An 18031-nucleotide genomic window follows, 5' to 3' on the forward strand; every position below is an offset into this window, starting at 1 on the left:
TTTGTTTAAATACAGGGAAGACAAAAAGGGATAGGATTAGGAAGGCAATCACGCTCCCCTTATTGACCAATTCCTTATTAACAGTGAGTATTCAGCAAAAACAGTGACCAAAGTAATAATTTCAAGTTTTAACGGGTTTATTTAAAAGTGATTCAACTACCCTTGCGTGCGAGCACGACAAGATTGATGCAGAAGCCAAGACTAGGCAGAGAACACCAATAATTCCCAACACAGGCTCTTCTCTTCCCTGTTGCTCAAGCGGGCGCGGCACGGAGAAAGAGGAGCCGTGCAGGCAGCGCTCCTCCTCTCTAGCAGGACGGAGAGGGCAGAGCTGCAGCAGGGCACAGGGAGAGCTCGGGCCCGTCCGGATCCCTGGGAGCGGCACCGACCGCGGCACCGACCCCGGCACCGACCCCGGCACCGACCCCGGGACCGCCCGCAGCTATCGCGAGACTTCCCCGGCCCGGGCGTCATGGCAACAGCGGCGGCGCCCGCTGCTGCTGCTGCCCTCCCGCGGTAAGGACCGGGCCTCCTTCCCTACCCTTTCCCTTTCCCTTTCCCTTTCCCTTTCCCTTTCCCTTTCCCTTTCCCTTTCCCTTTCCCTTTCCCTTTCCCTTTCCCTTTCCCTTTCCCTTTCCCTTTCCCTTTCCCTTTCCCTTTCCCTTTCCCTTTCCCTTTCCCTTTTTCCCTTTCCCTTTCCCTTTCCCTTTCCCTTTCCCTTTCCCTTTCCCTTTCCCTTTCCCTTTCCCTTTCCCTTTTTCCCTTTCCCTTTCCCTTTCCCTTTCCCTTTTCCCTTTTCCCTTTTCTCTCCCCTCTCCCTGCCTCCCTCCCTGCCTTCCGTCCTTCCTCCCTGCCCTCCTCCCTTCCTCCCTCCTTACCTCTCTGCCTTCCTCTCTTCTTTCCCCTCTGCCTTCCTGCCTCTCTGTCTTTCCCCCCGTTTCCCCACCTGCCTCCCTTCCTCCCTGAAATAAATACTGGTATTCACTGCTGAAATAAAGACTTGTATTCGCTTGAGCCTTCTGAGAATCGCCAGCACGCGTCGTAATGCTCGCACTGAGATGTCTAATTCCTGGGAATTCTCACAGGGTTTTTTTGCACAGAAACTGTGTGTCTGTGGTTTAAACCGAAAATTGAACTGAGGTTGGGAATGTGAATGGTTGGATTTAGGAACTTCCCATTTGAACATAATTAGTGTTTGGCTGCTTTAGTTGTGTACATGATGTGTCTAAAATGCCCTCGTGGTTGGTGCTAATTTTGTCAGTCCGATGATTAAAAAATAAAGAAAAAGAAGAGCCATGATAATTCCCCCATTATGAGATTACTTTTAAGATGTACATAATTCAGTGTCTTTGACAGGCACGTTTGAATACTTTGGTTGGCTTGATGATACAAATATAGATTTGTATATATATTAAAATGCACATACTTGAGCGGCAAGCCGGTCTAAACTGGGGAAACCTTGCAACATGGAATTGTTAGGAAGCATTTTGAAGCTTACGTTATCTATATCTGAAATATTGTAGGACTTGTAGTGCTTCATTATGAAACTGTTCATTTGAAATGTTGTTTTTTGCTGTTTTTTCCCCAATTTTAGGTAACAGTGGATATTACAAGTGAGAGCTTGGGTGAAATTTCAAGGCCTGCACCTAGCTCAAGACCTAATTGTAGGTTTTTAAATACATTTATGGAGTTATTAACAGCAGAACCATGTTTGCAAAAGGTAATTTTTCTCTTCTTGAGCAGGTTAAAACCTCCATGCCTAGTTCTTCATAGCAGAATGCTAAAGAAGTAATATTTTGCTTTTTTAGTTTCATACCTTACCCTGGCAATTCCAAATCTGACAGTCTGGGGAATGATGAGCTTGAGAATCTACACAAAATCTTGTAAAAAAAGCTCTTTTTTAGTATCAGTATCAGACCTGAAAATGATTATTTTATTTAAGAAGTACACTTCAGTATTGTACAGAATTGTTGTTGTGATAGCATGTGAGTATTGTGGTTTTCTTCTTCACCTAAGACATCCCTGTTTTCATGGTGGCAATAATTTGCATGTCATAGGTTGATTCACCTGTCAGTTTGGCTGATGGTTGTCAGAGAGGCAGTCTAGAAAATTGCTGTCCAGCAGAAAACAAAGGTGATGACAGAGAGAAATCTGATGTCCAGGAAGTAATAACAGTTCAGCGAACAGTGGAGAGCACAACCATCTCTCTTCAGAAGTGTCTATGGAATCCCCACGAGTTGTCAGGTGGGAATGACTAAAACTTTATTGTGTTGTGACTAGACTAAATACCAAGTTTTTATAGTTTGGATAAAATTCTACTGATGGAGGGAATAGAGTTTGCAAATAGGCAAAATTTTGGAAAAGAAGCTGTCAAAATCCATACCTTCACATCTCTTCACTATTTGAAGTCTGCCTTTTGAAAGAAATGTGTTATTACTGTCAGTACAGTACAGTAAATATCTTGAGGCATCATAAGCTGTGATCTGGCTTAAAACATCAGGAAAACCCATCTGTGTGTATTCCGTGGAATCATGTTTTAATTCCATATCATTCCATGGAATCTGTTTTCATTAAGATGTTCTAATCCAACTTTTCAGACTAATCATGATGATTTGTTAGAAACATTGTATCCTAATAATGGTCCACCTGTCCAAAAACCTGGAATTTATGGTTATACCTGAACAATGTTAATACTAATAAAATACTTTAAATATAAGTAGGCAGTGTATAACTTTAATTGAAGCACTTACAAAAGTGTTTTATGGCATTCTTCTGTTATTCTATAAATGGTAATGGATTAATGTTCTGGGGTGTCCGGCTGTTTAAAAATAGAAATTCAAAGGCCATTAAGTGAAGCAGATGTTTGGATACCATCTTGGAATTATTTAAGATTTAATGATAGAATTGGGATCAAAAGAAATCCCTTGATTCCTGCTCCTGTTTTTAACAGGAGTTCTGGTATACTAGTGCATACTATATTTTAGTATTATTATTTTTAAACTAATCCACTGCAAGGGCTCTGAGGTGATCCCTAATTGACAAAAATGTATCTGGTTTATTGTAAAAGGCTTTTCCCTGTGTTTTTCAGGATGCAGTTCTAATTCAGATTCTGGAGATGAAAGCTCTGAAACACAGATGTCTAAATTCTGTGAACCTTCCCCAAGACCACCAAGTAATTCAAAGTCTGATAATACTTTACAAACTTCAAAATCCTGCGTAACTTCCCCAGGAAATCCAGGTAAAGCAGAATCAGAAAGTACCTTTCACGTGTAAAAAATGAGCAGTGCAATAAAACTTTTTCCTTTTCTTATTAATGCTTCTAAGAGAGGTTGTAATGGTCGTGCATTTGTGTGTATATTATTATAGCTATGAAAGAATGCTGCCAATTGAACATGTATATGAATTGTGCTATTCAGGAAGTACTGGATGAATTCTTTATTTAGAGATTGCTTTATTAATGGATATTAATTTTCTTTAATGCTATAATATAATTTGAGTTTTCCATAGGTTCAATCAGTCTAATAAGGCAGAATTCAGTGCATGTCTTATCCAGTGCAGCAATGCTGCTCACCAAACATGATATTAATAGTTACAGAACAGAAATTGGATAGAACTCAACCTAAAGCTTCACTCAGTAATTTAAGGTTTATATCAGTCTGTTGAGTTCAGGCCAGTTGAAATAAGTGCTCTTTTTCTTACCATCTGTCCTTGGGTCCATCTGTCCTCTGTAACTCACTTAGACTTTTATAGCTTTCACCTTGTTGTATCCCTCATCTTTTTATGGCATGAAGTAGACTACTGCATCACAGTAAATGCTTGGATCAATAGCTATGTAAAGCATCTGACCTCAAAAGATTAGAAAATGAAATAGAATGTTGCAGGACTCCAAAACCTGTATGTCTGTGGAATTAGGGACAGTGCTACAAGTGTTTCCTCTACTCTTAATATGGAAGCCATAAATGAGGACAGAGCACAAGGATGCCATAGGAAGGGGAAAAGATAAAACATATAATTATAATCTGCGTATTTAGGAAGAAAAAGGAGACAATATAGTAATCTACTTTAATTAAGTAATGGTAGTTCCCACCATGTTTCACAGTTTTTAATTTTTTATAGCAGTATTTTTCTAGAACCAGTATCAGAATCTGGTTTGGGTAGACATAAGACTGAAAATTCTCTAATATTTAAAGGAAGACATATTACAGAGTCTCTCTTAACCCCAGAATTATTAATTTCAAAATGTATTCTACCAGTCAGGCTGAAAAAAATATTTTCTATTTTTAGACTCAATTATTTTTGCTGATATGGTGGAGAAGTTGTCACTTTTCCATTATAAATCTGAACCAAATTACTTGCCCAAAATAGGTGACTTTTCCTCTTGCACACCTCCATATCCAACTGCTACAGCTCAGAGTTTGGTTCTGTTGCAAAGACTTCCATATTTTTCCCTGCTACAAACAGGTTTAGAAATTAACATAGATTTGAGAATGTTGTAATCTTGTCTTTGGGTGTTGTCAGATTACTTGAATTGCTTTTTAGTATTTGTTTAGTTTTTTGACATGCTTCAAGCCAACATTAATTTTAAATATATTCTCCAGAAGACTCTTCCGACTTGGATTGTTCTGAAGACAAGGATATAAATGCTCAGATTCAAGCAGCTATAAAGAAAATGAATAAACTCGACACCATGCTTGAAAAACAGTGTTTTAAGGAAAAAGTAGTTAAAAAGCAAGGCAGAGAAATGAGGGCAATGCTGTGGGAAGAACTTCAGGTTAGAAGTGTTCTGCTTATTTTGTGACTCATGTATCTTAGAGTATCATCTTACAGAATTATAATATTTCACAGAAGCCTTATTTTTAAATATTTCACGGTTGGCTAACTAAAATGAAGAAATTAATCTTAAAAAGTAAGATTGTATAGTTCTTAATACATATTGGCTAGGCAGGCTTTGAAAGAAGGACATGGTGCTTAAAAATTGATAAGACAAATTGCCAAATCTGTAGCTGTCTGGGTGTGGTTTACTAGCATAGTGTTATGCTTGAGTTCACTGCTTGCAGGGAGGGTGAGGTGTGTCAAGACATAACGTCTGTGAACCCTGGCTGAAAAACATTTATTCTGCTCAAGTGGGATCCTTAGGCCCAGCTATTTCAGTTGTTGAAGAAATTAGAGATGCCACCTGAAAAAGGCATAAGAATGCTACAGCACAAATTCCTTTACCGTATCCCTATCCTGGCCTCTAGCAATTAAATGCCTTGAAACAAGTTAGTATTTCCTCTGTTTGACATGAATAGAAATATGAGTTGCTAAAAACCATGATTGGTTTGACCACATTTCATTTCATTGGATTTGGAGCCAAATAGACATTACATAACTTCTTTGTCTGGTGAAGTGGATCTCCACATAAAAGACAATATGTAACAGAGGCTTTAAAGTTTCACCATACTTTTGTCATAACTTCAGGAGATGTTCAGATAGCCTCAAGAAGAAAATAAAGTGAGAAGAGTAATTTTTAATACTACTAAATTTTTAATAGTTCATTAGATCTGATAAGCAGACTATGTATTTCACTTTAAATAATTTACTTTAAATACATGCATGTATCTATACATACAGAGTTTTTTTCTTTTGAGTAGTCTATCAGAACCATGGGAATCCACAAGGAGGTGGAAAATGCAAACCAGTTTTTAGCTTTGCTCTCATCGTGGCATGATACACCTGGTAAGTAAAGAGAAACAGAATTGTGGTACATACTGTCTTTTTTCTTTTTGGGGAGAGAATAAGGATTTCAGGTCTGAATGGTTATTATTGAGGAAAGGTCTCAGCTTGAATGTTGAAAGTACATGCGTAATAATGGTAGTGTGTAGTTAATAGCAGTGTGCAGTTAAAATATTTCAGCAAAACTTACTTTTACAATGTAACCTGCTTTTATTTCTATGCTAAAGTTCGGTTGCTAAGGGAAGAAAACAATTTGATACAGGTGATATTTAGACAGTCTCCAGTAGATGTCAGGATATATTAAAATAACAGCAGACAAGCAAGACTATATGGCTGCTAACGCCTTTATTTCAAAAATAACTCCTGTAGGGACCATGTGCATCATGTGGTTTCTGGTGTACTGCACTGACAAAACTGCATAGTTTAGATATATAGTTTTCCTCCAGGTTGATTTTTATCTTTTCTGTATCATTCTAGTGCCTTACCTTTCAGGTCTTACTTATTTATATTGGTATTTATTTAATTAAATGGATGTCTTGATGGCTACCATGGTTGATACTGAAATGGAATAAATTTCATATATTTTGCTTTTCAGGACTTGAATTTGATAGAGCTTTATTACGAAAATTATAAATGAGAGCTATTATGGCTTTTAATGTAGCTGTGAAATTAAGCACAAGTTTGGATGCAAAATCATGAATAACTTAAGTGTTCCAAGCCTTTCAGGCACAACAGAACCTTCTGACACACTCACAGCAGAGTAAATCAGGACTTAATTAAACAGCCCTCAATTCCTTACCCTGTGCTCTGTTTAACAAAACCATTTGTTCAGCTGAGTCCATTATACTTTATTATTACTGGTTATTGTATGTTTTTTCATTGTGAAAATCATATGTAGTTCATATGGTTCTTCATAATATGAGTCCTTTTCTGTAAGTGCTAAGTGTATAGGCTGCAACTGACTGCTCTAACTTATATTTCCAGTTGACACGTAAGAATGCTTCAGTTGATTTATTTTTTTCTTTGAGTAACTGAAACAACTAGGATGCTTGGACACTGTTTTTCTAGACTATGCCCTTGACCTAAGCCTCTTGGAAGTCTAATATTTCATGCACAGGCAGACACCAGCTGTGAAAACCTGGATGCTTTATTCTCATTCAGAGTTTTAGAAGACTTGCCACATGGTGTCTGCAAAGGCATTTGAACTTAAGGGCCTTGGGCTACATTCTTGAAAATGTGATGAATTGTCTTCTGTGAGCAGTAGTATTAAAAACAAGAATACAGCCATGAGAAACAGCATACAAATGACTCACACTTTACACTTTCCCCCTTCTTTATTGATTGAGAAATACAGTGCTTATGTCATTTATCCAAGTAAATTTGTCTACTTTCCAAGTGTGAGGTCTTATAGTATGATACACATGATGCTAGATCTTCTTTAAATATATTTCAATTAAATTTTACTGGAAAAATTGCCTTACAGATCCCTCCCATGCTAAAGAAGATGAAACACGTACTTCAGTATTTCACACACGCACAAATCCTGAAGATTATGATTACCATAAAGCCCAAGAAAACCAGAGTAAGCTTTATTAATGGTAGAGTTTGTATTTTTAGAAATGGCAAGATAACATGTACAATGGGTGAGTGATGAAGACTCAGCCTTTGTGGCAAGGCCAGTGAAATGGGAAGAAGCAAGGTTGCTTACTGGAACAGTGACAGTTCTTACTTGTTTTGCAAATGAAAGAAGAGAACAGCTCTGTGACTTATCTAAAACATTTTACTCAACATTCTAAGAAAATCTTTACTTTTGGGTTTATAAAGCCATTTTTCTTTCATTTCAAAAGAAAGAGGTGTGTAACAGATATATTGTAAAATGTATCATTGATTCTTCATGGCAATTCTTTAAAAACTTACCTTTGCTATTACTCTAAGGTATCACAGCTTTATAGGCTTATGTTCAAGAAACCATCTAGAAATGACAAGTGGTGCTGAATCTAACTGCAGCTGTTATGTTTTTTAGCAGAAATTGTAAGGATTTGTGTCACACATAGATCTCCAGAAAACTTATTTTATATTTTGCAATGCTGGTTATTGTAAGGTCTGCATTACTTTTATGAAATAAATACTTTCTGGTAAAACTTAAACACCTGCTGGTTCTTTTAGGGACCATGTATTATCATGTACTGTATAGACATTTCAAATGCTGTTAGTGGTGTAGTGTGTCCAGCATGTCAAAATAAATGGAATTGTGCTTGTATGCCTCTGTTCTTTCCCTATTTGAAATTCAAATTTGTGTGGTTAGTAACTTTTCACATGTGTTGTAATATAAGAATAATGGCTTCAACTGCCATTGCTATCAGCTACAATTGTTTATTTCTTTGTCAACTACCATTCTATGTAAACAGAAGAAATCTGTCTTCCTGATGAATGGCTAAGATGACAAAGACATAATAGAAGTGCATTCCTCAAGGCTGAAGCATCAATGGTAGCAATATCTCTGCAGTTTGTAGAATGTGATTGCATGTTTTAATTTTTAAACATGGAACTCTGCTCCTTTATCTTTTTATCACTTGTCTTAGTTCCCTAGGATCTGACCTTAATTTTGTGAGCTTTTAATTTCTCTGTCTTTCTAGGATGTGTTTTCATTCCTTCCTTAAAATACAGCTTTACCCTCAGCTTCCTTCTTCGAAATTTCTGAGTTGTGCTGGAGTGCCCTTGAATAAGAATGGCAGGTTTCATTGCCAGGATTCAGTACAGCACTGACTTCTGGAGCTTCCAGTACAGGCATGACTGGGAGCTTCTGTCATTTGCACTATTTTGAGATGTTCTGAGTGTTCCTTCTTTGGGAATGTGTGAAGTAGAGATCACTTACAGCTTGTGAGCAATATACTTTAATATACTTTAAATGACTTTTACTATTTCTGCTGAAAGATTTTGATGTGGTGTTTGTGTAACTAACACTGTTTTGGTTGCTTTTGGATTTCTGTGTCACAGCTGTCATAAAGACAGACCCTGAACAAGAGGAGCTTGTGAAATAGAATGTACACTCTAGTTTTATGCTATTCATCAGTCTCATCAAGATTTATACTGAATCTTTGAAAGATGTGCCAAATCTACCAAAACACATATGCAAAATTTGTTTAGCTGCAATCTCTCTTCTAATTGCCCATGGCAGTCTTCAGTGTATTCTTTGTCTCAGTAATCCATGTCTGTCCCTTCTTTACTTCTATGCTGTGAGATGTTCTGTATGATAGCTCCCTCTCAAAGATGCTGTTCTACAGTCAAGTGGAAAATACAGCTTAAAAGTAATGTGTATCTTGGGTGTTATGTTTGTGTTTGGTGTGTTCTGCTCATTTCAGGATGCAGCTTGTCATATTTATATTGATTGTTAAATTCTTATATGTTCCATTTCCTTGACACACGATGTTGCCTTGAAATGGTAAAGAAAACTTAGCATGCTTTCAGAAAACAGCTGTGCATTTGAACTGTGAGGGGATTTCTTGGTCAGGTCCAGCACCTCAGTCCTTTCAGGTTTGTGTGTAAAGGACGTATGGAATTTATTTAATATCTTTGGGCGTTTGCTTTTGTTCTGTTCACTCTGAAAAACAGTTATTTCCATATAGCCTGTCTTCTATTATTTAGCATCAAATTAATTTTTTTTAGTGAAATAACCCAGAAAAGCAAAAAGTACCATGCCTGCTTTTGATGTAGTTCTTGAGATTTAGTAGTTGATTGCATTTGCTTAGACTTGTTATTTAAGGTGACAAATATTTTTCTGATTGTAAAGGAATTGTTATTTTAAGCATGGTAAGAGTCTCTGAAAAACAGAATCATGCCCTTTTTTGTCATGGATAGAAACCTATTGTTACTAGAATATCATGTGTCTGTTTAATAGATTTACAGCTCTATGATGACTTTTATTTTTTAACAAAATTTGTTTTATAAGATGTGTTATAATAATATCAACTATATCATCTGTTTTTCAGCTGTTTTATTTAGAAAAATGTACTTGATATGTCTCCAGATAGTTCTGTGGTTTTCAAAAAAATTGTTGTCTGGTTTTGTAATGATGAGAAAACTGCAATGATGATAGGGTTTGAAGGAATGCTGTGGCTTTTAAAGCCACCATGTTTAAGATTTTTGAGGACAGAAATCCAAAAGTATTTTAGCCTTTGTAACATTGAGTGATCTCATATAATAGAAAGTTGAAAATGAAATTAGATTTTGGCAATAGCATGTTTTAAATATAACAATATTATTTACATAAATAATGAAAAGATCATACAAGAGGTTTATCTATTGACTCTATGTGTTTGCTAAAGATTTGAATGGGATTGATGTTACTACAGTTCTTGTCGAATGAGAATAGGAATGATTATAATGTAGCAACTTTTCTTCCTCAAACATCAGATTATCCAAATGAATTAGAAACAGAAAAAACACCAGAGAAAATGCGTAGCAAAAATAAAACCAGCCAGCATTTCATTAAAAAGAACATTGAGGTAAGCATTAAAACATAAAACCAGTAACATTTTTTTAAATGCTATCTAGAAATTAGTCTATAAGTACTTTTGAAGACAGTTTTCTTCTAAAATCAGGAGATTATGAAGTTAATTAGGCATAAATGAAAAAATTACCTTTGTGTTAAAACTGCTGTTTATTGCAGAGCACTGTATTAGGGAGTTCTCAGCTTGAGTGCTCATATTGCTTAGGATAACACTGCTTCTATGCATTTAATACAGCACTGGAAGCTGAATTGTTGTGGTTGTGCCTGGATATAGCTTTTTTTAAGGGCAATATCCTAAGAATTTTTAGAAATTTATTTACTGTTAAGTTAAAGGGTAGTGTCTTGATGCATAAATAAGGCATAGATATACAGGTTGTTCATGGGTAGCCTGGATGAGACTACTCTTTGTCAGAAAATACATCCCTTGATTTTCCTGCTTTTTTTTTTTTCTCCAGTTAGGACTTAGTAGGTATCATAATTTTTCACCCAGTGAAAAATATTTGCCCCCCTGCTATGTCAAAGACTAAGATAAGATTAATAATTTATTTTATGTAGGCCATCATAATTTTCTATCAGAGTGATAATTTGTATTATGGAACAAGATCTGGCTGTTAATTTCATAGAGTCTAAAAACTTTGTTTGGAGGTCTTTGAGTTAGTGGAATTTTAAAGTATGGGTTTTTTTTCTTTTTGTAAATATTTCAGCTAGCAAAGGATTCAGGAAACCAATTTGTTCTGCTTGAGGGAGAAAGGAAAAGGCTAATTGAACTATTGAAAGATACAGAGGATGGAACTGAAAAGCAAGATCTTGAGGTATGACAATCTGTAATCTGTAATCTGTACTGATCTGTTGTATTTGGCTTATTTTTACAGTAAATCTAAATTTGATCTTAGTCCTACCATGAATACCCTACTGAGATATGAGAGAAAATATGGAGAAATCCTGTTGAATTTGTCTCCAAAAATGAATTCTCATTAGTTTCTTTGTTAATTTTACTAACAGCAGAACCTGAAGGAAAAGTTAGGCACAGGAGGAAGGAACCTTAGAACTATACTTGGAGAAAATTATCTATTTTTTTGCATAAAACATGAGGTTGTGGAGTATTAATCTGAGTGGTCAGTGCTGTAGTCTCAGGGAGAAAGGCCAGCACTGCTTGCAAAAAACTCCCAACAACAGTTTTTTGATGACTTCACAATGCAGCAGCTGGGGAAATACACATTTATGAAGCTTGTGTGTCTGTTTAGAAAGGTAAGGTGACATCTTTTTGTAGCTTCCAACTCAGTCTGTCTTAAAAGTATATAAAGTCTGCTTAAACCTTAGACATCGATGCTTTAACATAATATTGTTAAACAGTGTACATTCTGCATACTTCAGTGACTAGCAGGAGCTGAAGTGAGTAAAAATAATCCTAATGGAGAGTAACAAAGAATATTTGATTGCCCTGTTAATCACTATTTCTAGGAGATGGTCTTCAGTTTGATAAATGTCATCATTTAAAGAGTTGAAGATGTTTTAAACAACCTTCTGTTAGTAAACATAGCTTTCTGTCCTAGGAATAGTGGCTTTTTTATAATTCATTTTACTGATTGCAAAAGTATTCTCTCAAAATGTGTAGTTACTAGGTTTTCTTTCTCTTTAAGCTAGTGTCTGTCATAGAATTCAGAGGCATTTATGCAGAGTAGCTAATGCAAATTTCAACTAACAGCATGTACTTTTTTTGGCATCAATGCTCAAGGCATCAGACAATGGAAAAGTGTAACATTTGCCCACATTTTTTATTTGGCACATGTCACTATCATGTTATCATGCATTTATTGAGACTTTACTGTTAAAATTAGATATGAAGTAGGTCATCTCACAGGACATGTTTGTTGCTGTATGTTCTTAATACCATGGACAAGAATAGTAGTTTGTGGGTTACTCTAGTCTGTACTAGATAATTTCTTTAAAGAAAGATGCTCCTAACTCTTCTCTCAGAGTAAAAGAAAGGATAATAGTTACTTAGACCTGTCTAGTCTAGTGGTGGATTTGTCCTCTCCCACATTTGGATTTTATTACGGGTGAAGCATTTTCTGTGCCTACTTCATAATGACAATCATGAGGAAATTATCAGCTAACGAGTAATCTAGACAATTGCAAGATGGCCCAGGTAACCATCCAGCTGATGGCCTCTTTCATCTTATTTTATTCTGACTTTTAAAAAGCTGGCACAATCACATTGGCTGAAGTAATGTTTTGGAGGCTGTCAATCAAGGCAGATCTGGTTATGTTGCATGAATTCCTCTGCATGGTGTAATATAGATTAGATAACCTCATTTGACTTGTAGTACTGTATATGCCAAATATCCAAACAGCACTTCTCACTTTTTGAAATAATGTTTTATGAGTGTTTAAAATAATTTAGAGGTATGCATATTCATGCTAATCTAACTGTCAAAGCTAAAGCTGAAGGGGTGTAAGTTGTTTCAGATGTTCCACAGAAAGCACTGACTGTGCTGTTATAAAGTATTGCTCTGAGTTAACACACAGGAAACATTGACAGGACAGAAGCTTATTTTCCAGGCAAAGCTATCTTGAAAATACAAAAGAGAATGTGTGAATCAATTTAATCCTGGAGTAAAATGACTACTGGGGTAAATTGGATATTTGGGTACAGTCACTGGGCTGCAGCTAATTAGGGGGGCAACACACAAATTAGGGAGTACTACCCAAATGTTGTACCATGCTGGATACTTATGCTTTGGTGGTCACTGTCTCACCTGAACAGATGTTTCCACAAAGCTGGCAAGCATCTAAGACATTCGTGAGTGGCTGTTTTGGAGTCAGCTCAGATCTGTTCAGGCTCATTAGTTGTGTCGCATCATACTCGTATGAGAAAGCATTAGAACTGATTTGGTTTCAGAATGAAGATTACTTTCTCTTGACCTTTTTTTTCTTTCTCTCTCTTTTTTTTATTTTTCCATTTATTATGAAGATAATTTATTACAGGTGTTTGGGGTATACTTATTTTTTCTTTTTGCAACTAGTGTGCTTTAGGGTAATGGGGATGAACCACGAATGACCTCATAGGAGTGGTATTGTAATTGGGAGCTGGTATTTCCTCCTCTTGTATGGATGCAACTGCTTGAATAGCCAGAGGACTACTCTGGAAGCTGGAAACAAATGGTGGACATGAATTTCTTGCAGGACAGATGTTAGAGTCTTAGGGCAAGATGCTGGTCCTATTCTGGTAGGAAAGAGAAAGGAAACCAGCAACAAACTCATGTGCTTCCACACATCCTTGCTCTTCTGAGGTCCTAGCTAGTGTTTCAGTGTGGTCAGGACAGAGATGTAATCTGCTACTCTGACACCCAGTGAATGGGGGTTGTGCAGACTTGCTTCCCTGACTGTGAGGCAGGGAGTGACAAGTTGCTGTGGAGAACCTACATCTGTCTGTGGGTATGAGCTCATTTCCTTGGGCTAAGTGGCCTAGCTCACTCGTGATATGCAACTGTATGTAGGAGTGTATTCATATGTGTTATTCACGTGTTAACTGCTATCAAGCAGAAAAAGTCCTGTAAATCATGATCAGGAAAAGAACTCTCTGCTTTCTATCTCTTGCAGAATTTCTGTGGTAACATATAGGGGCTCTAGAAGGATGGCAGCTACTGACCTCATAGCAGTTCCTCTGATTTCCTATGAATTCCTTGTTTTCTTCTTTGGTGGTACCTTGCATGTGTCACGTTACATCTCATACCCTCTTTTTGAGATTTGGCTCCAGGTGATTTCTGCCATAGTATCAATCTCTGCTGTTTGATTCCAAGCCAAGTTTTGCTCAGGCTTTCTCACTTTATGACTCCTTTATCAGATGGAAAGGGGTTGTCCATTTAAGTTGCTCCTTGGTTGTATTTAAAAGTGATGAATGTATGCATGTCTCAGGTGTGCTAGGGACATGAATATTTGGAAGATTTTTAGCTGTATGCTGAGATGGATGAAAATATACATTTTATTATTAAGTATGGTTTATCTGAAAAATAAATCCTCTTGATATGCAACTGCCCATAAAGTCTTTTTCCTTTGCCAATGAGGCTTAAGTATTTTCTGTACTTCCAGCAGGAGAATATATCTGTCTGGCAGGCACCAGGAGAAGGATACACACCTGAACCAATGGAATTTCATCTCCTAAATGAGATAGACAATAAGCTTCAACTACTACTGTCTGATGGGGAATTTCCTGTTCTTTCCAGATCTAGCTCAAAATGCCCAAGTCAGATATATCAGGTAGGTTGCAGATCAGAACTCATCCGCAGATATTTTATTTGAAGTGTGTGTTGAGATCAATACCACATATTTGTGTATTTGTACCTTTTTTGTTTTGCTTCATGACCTTCTATTTATTCATAAAGCCAATGTGTTAAGGAATGAAGTGAGAGATTTTAGCTATAGGAAACAATGGAAAAATAATTTGTTGCTATTTTGAGTCATATTTAATTTGAGAACCGTCTAGTTTTTAACAGTTATTGATTTCCACACTGCCAAGTTACTTCATGTTCATAAATTTTTAACTGCATGAGGGTGGTTTTTTCAGCATAGGAACAAATTATCCATGATCTTATGCCTTTGGGAATTAGAATTAGGTTTCTTCTTATCTCAGGATACCAAAAATGCCTATTCACTTATGATCTGCAGGATAAGGCAATGACCGATAAGCACTGTTAAAGACTGTAGAAAATAGATTGAAATTGTATGTCCCTTGTTTTTAATGGCCTTTGTTTTTTTGCCTTGCTAGCAATACTGAGTTTTGAAGATTGAGTCAAGGTCTCAACCTTGAGAAATGATTGTTTGAATTTTTTACTTAGAAGACTTCAATTTATCCCATGCCCTGGTACTGTTGCCTCCTAAAATAAAAAGCCTTAATTCTTATTTTGCATTTATTTGCACAAATAATAATATTTTCATTTTATGGCCAGTACTGATATATCAGATAATATCTGTAAAAATATTCATTTGCAAAACTGTTTTCAGTTACCAGTGTATGAGAAACTTCTCTTTGAAAGGCTAAAATGCCTGTGGGTATTTTTTTTTCTCCTTCTGTAAGGGCATTTTAATGTCATTTTTTTATTGGCTTCTTTCTGAATGTGAGGTTTTGTTTTACCTGTAGCAGTATTTTCTGTAGCTCAGTTGCAGAGGAGTCACATTTTGCTGTTGATCATTTACCAGGTGGGCTCCAATGTGTGACAAAGCACCTTGCTGTCGTTGGTAATCACATAACAAATGCAGTTGTTAACCTGAGCTCGCCAGTGATTGCTTGATCTTGTGTTTAGTGTTGCAAGACATCATCTTGAAGTCAATGTGATTTGCCTCTGAGAGTGAATGCTCTGTTTGGAAATGTTTGTCCAAGTTAGTGTTGTTGCTTCAAGTAATAGTCCAAAAGTATTTGAATAGAAATTGCATTTAGGTGTATGCTAATTAAAGAATAATGTATTATCTTTTTTGAGTAATATTAAACCTAACAACCAAAAAGAGGTAGTTAATTCCATGTTACCTTTCATTAGTGAAAAGCAGTTGCGTTTTTTTGCTTTGCAGAGCATGTAAAAACCTTTCATTGTAATTCTATGATTATAATTTAGAATTAGCTTAGAGTAGCATATTATGAAGCTGCACATTCTTTTCTTCCAGGAATTGCATTAGATATAGCTTTTAAAATGCAGACACTTAATCACTGTTGCCTCAGTGGGAGATGTTCTTTTTGTCACTCATGGATACTTTCACAGGATACAGGAGCTATTCTCTCATTTTGAAATCTTAATAATGGGCTATAATTATCCTGCAGTACCATAGCTAAGCTGTAACAGAGGGGCAGACATATTCATCTTTTTGTGCAAGGAGTCTAGCTGGATTAAGAATGCTTTTCCATGATTAATGTTCTCTTTTACACGGAATTGTTTCTCATCAGAACTGCATTTCTCTCTGAAATGTTTCTTTGCTGTGGTGCCAAATTAACTAAATATTTAAAAATGTTTCTGTCTTACTTAATATTTTTGGAGAAGAATAAATTAAGTTTAATATAATCCTGAAAGAAACAGGAAAATGATAGGCTGAAGAATATGAAGTGAAAGACTGTATGTGATGAGTACAGTCACCAGCTTGAAAAACTGGAAAGCTCACTGAAAACTAAAGCAAATGGAGATGGTACTTAAAGAAACTATAATATTTGTAGGCTTGGTTGTCTTAAATCATAATTAATGTGTATTACCATGAGGAATTCTTTCATAAACGATTGGGGTTTTTTTTATCTGGAAAATATTCCCTTTTTTCTATTGTAGAAGTGGGCTACAGTTAACAGGTTATGACCAAATAAATACTCAAAATTCAGAAGATACACTAATTTTTAAATTAATTAACTCCTTGATAGCCTATTCTCTATGCCTGTGCTTTGCCAAAATAGATGAATTTCACAGATGATATCTATTTCAGAGCATGGTTAGAAGCAGGCTAATAACCTGATCAGCCAGTTTTATGCCTCAAGATGATTGTATGATGCTAATATACTTCATTATGTGGGATTTTGTTATTATTAATTTATAGAATTTGGAGAAAAGGGAATGCAAAAAATAATTATGGGTATTTCAAATACTGCATATTTCTCTTTGGCATTATATTTGTTAGAGCTTTTGGCTCTTGCTAAGTATTCGTGTTTTCCTTTATGTAAAACATTTAACTGTTTTATTTTCTACATATCTAAAAATATGAAAGAGTAAATAATCTCAAATGGACTTCTACTATGTACACATGCTATACAATTGAACCAGAACATATTCTGAAGTATGTGAAACATTGACAATAGTATGTTTTTCTTGATATAATGCCTTATACATTTCTTTCATGACATCTTGAGAAGAATGTTAAGAAATTAGTAAGTGGGGAAAAGCCTTGACTTTACTCATATTGTGTGAGTTTCTATCAGTTACTATTGAGGGATCAGAGAAGTGAAGCTGTAAGAGCTACTTATGAGAAAACAGCAGCTTAATGCTCCAGAGTAATCAAATATCTAATAGATTATTATGAGTAATTTCGAAAGCAGTACAGAATGAAGCAGAAAATATGATTGTCTGTTACAGGAGAACTTACTGTCATTGTGGTACTGCCAACTATTACTGATTGTAAATACATATTCAAAAATTTTTACTGTATTAAAGTAAGTTTTTTTTTCAGGCAACTAATACTTTGATTTAAATGTCAGAACTCATAGATTTGCTTGATGTTTAGAAAAAGTTGTTTTGCAGATACAGTTTTTTGTATATTGTAGCTGAGGAATTTACTGTGGAATGTTGAATTGTAAAGGTTGTTTTTCTTTCCAATTAGGTATGTTACTTGGAATTATTTTCTTTGCGTGTCTATTAAAATTTCTTGAGCTGCTTCTGGAAGTAAGAATTAATAGAGTATTTTTTTATTCTATGGCTGCTCATGTCCCTTTGGGTTGAATTCATTATCAAGATCAGGGAAGGTTTTTTGCTTAGGCTTTTTTACCTCTGCCACTATTGGATTTTTCTGTAGAATCTATGATTTGCAAGGGAAAGCTGTGTTTTCTTCCTGACTACAGCATACCTTTGCAGTTTTGCTAGTACTTGTAATTCTCAATGAACTGAATTACATGTAATACTGAAACCTGAATGTATTTGGGACTGATACAAACTTCAGAGTCTGGTCCAAAATTGTTGAAGGATGTGAGAATGTGTAACCAAGACCTTTAATATAGGTTGGGCAACTAACTCCAACTTACAGAGAGAGAGTTATTCCTTGTTTACCATGATACCTACTAAACAA

General features: G+C 35.9%; 1 protein-coding gene across 1 annotated transcript in view; it reads left to right on the forward strand.

Annotated features, from left to right (window-relative positions):
* Positions 1-1684: 1684 nt before the first annotated feature.
* The window catches only part of FSIP1 (fibrous sheath interacting protein 1), a 65911-nt gene continuing 49564 nt past the window's right edge, over positions 1685-18031 (forward strand). The window contains exons 1-9 of the mRNA XM_062495198.1: positions 1685-1720; positions 2058-2244; positions 3089-3172; positions 4599-4771; positions 5634-5718; positions 7199-7297; positions 10129-10220; positions 10930-11037; positions 14321-14485. Of these exons, the coding sequence (XP_062351182.1) occupies positions 1685-1720; positions 2058-2244; positions 3089-3172; positions 4599-4771; positions 5634-5718; positions 7199-7297; positions 10129-10220; positions 10930-11037; positions 14321-14485 (1029 nt within the window). The remainder of the gene's footprint in view (positions 1721-2057; positions 2245-3088; positions 3173-4598; positions 4772-5633; positions 5719-7198; positions 7298-10128; positions 10221-10929; positions 11038-14320; positions 14486-18031) is intronic.

Source organism: Cinclus cinclus, chromosome 6, assembly GCF_963662255.1.
Source record: "Cinclus cinclus chromosome 6, bCinCin1.1, whole genome shotgun sequence".
NCBI classification, from domain to species: Eukaryota; Metazoa; Chordata; class Aves; order Passeriformes; family Cinclidae; genus Cinclus; species Cinclus cinclus.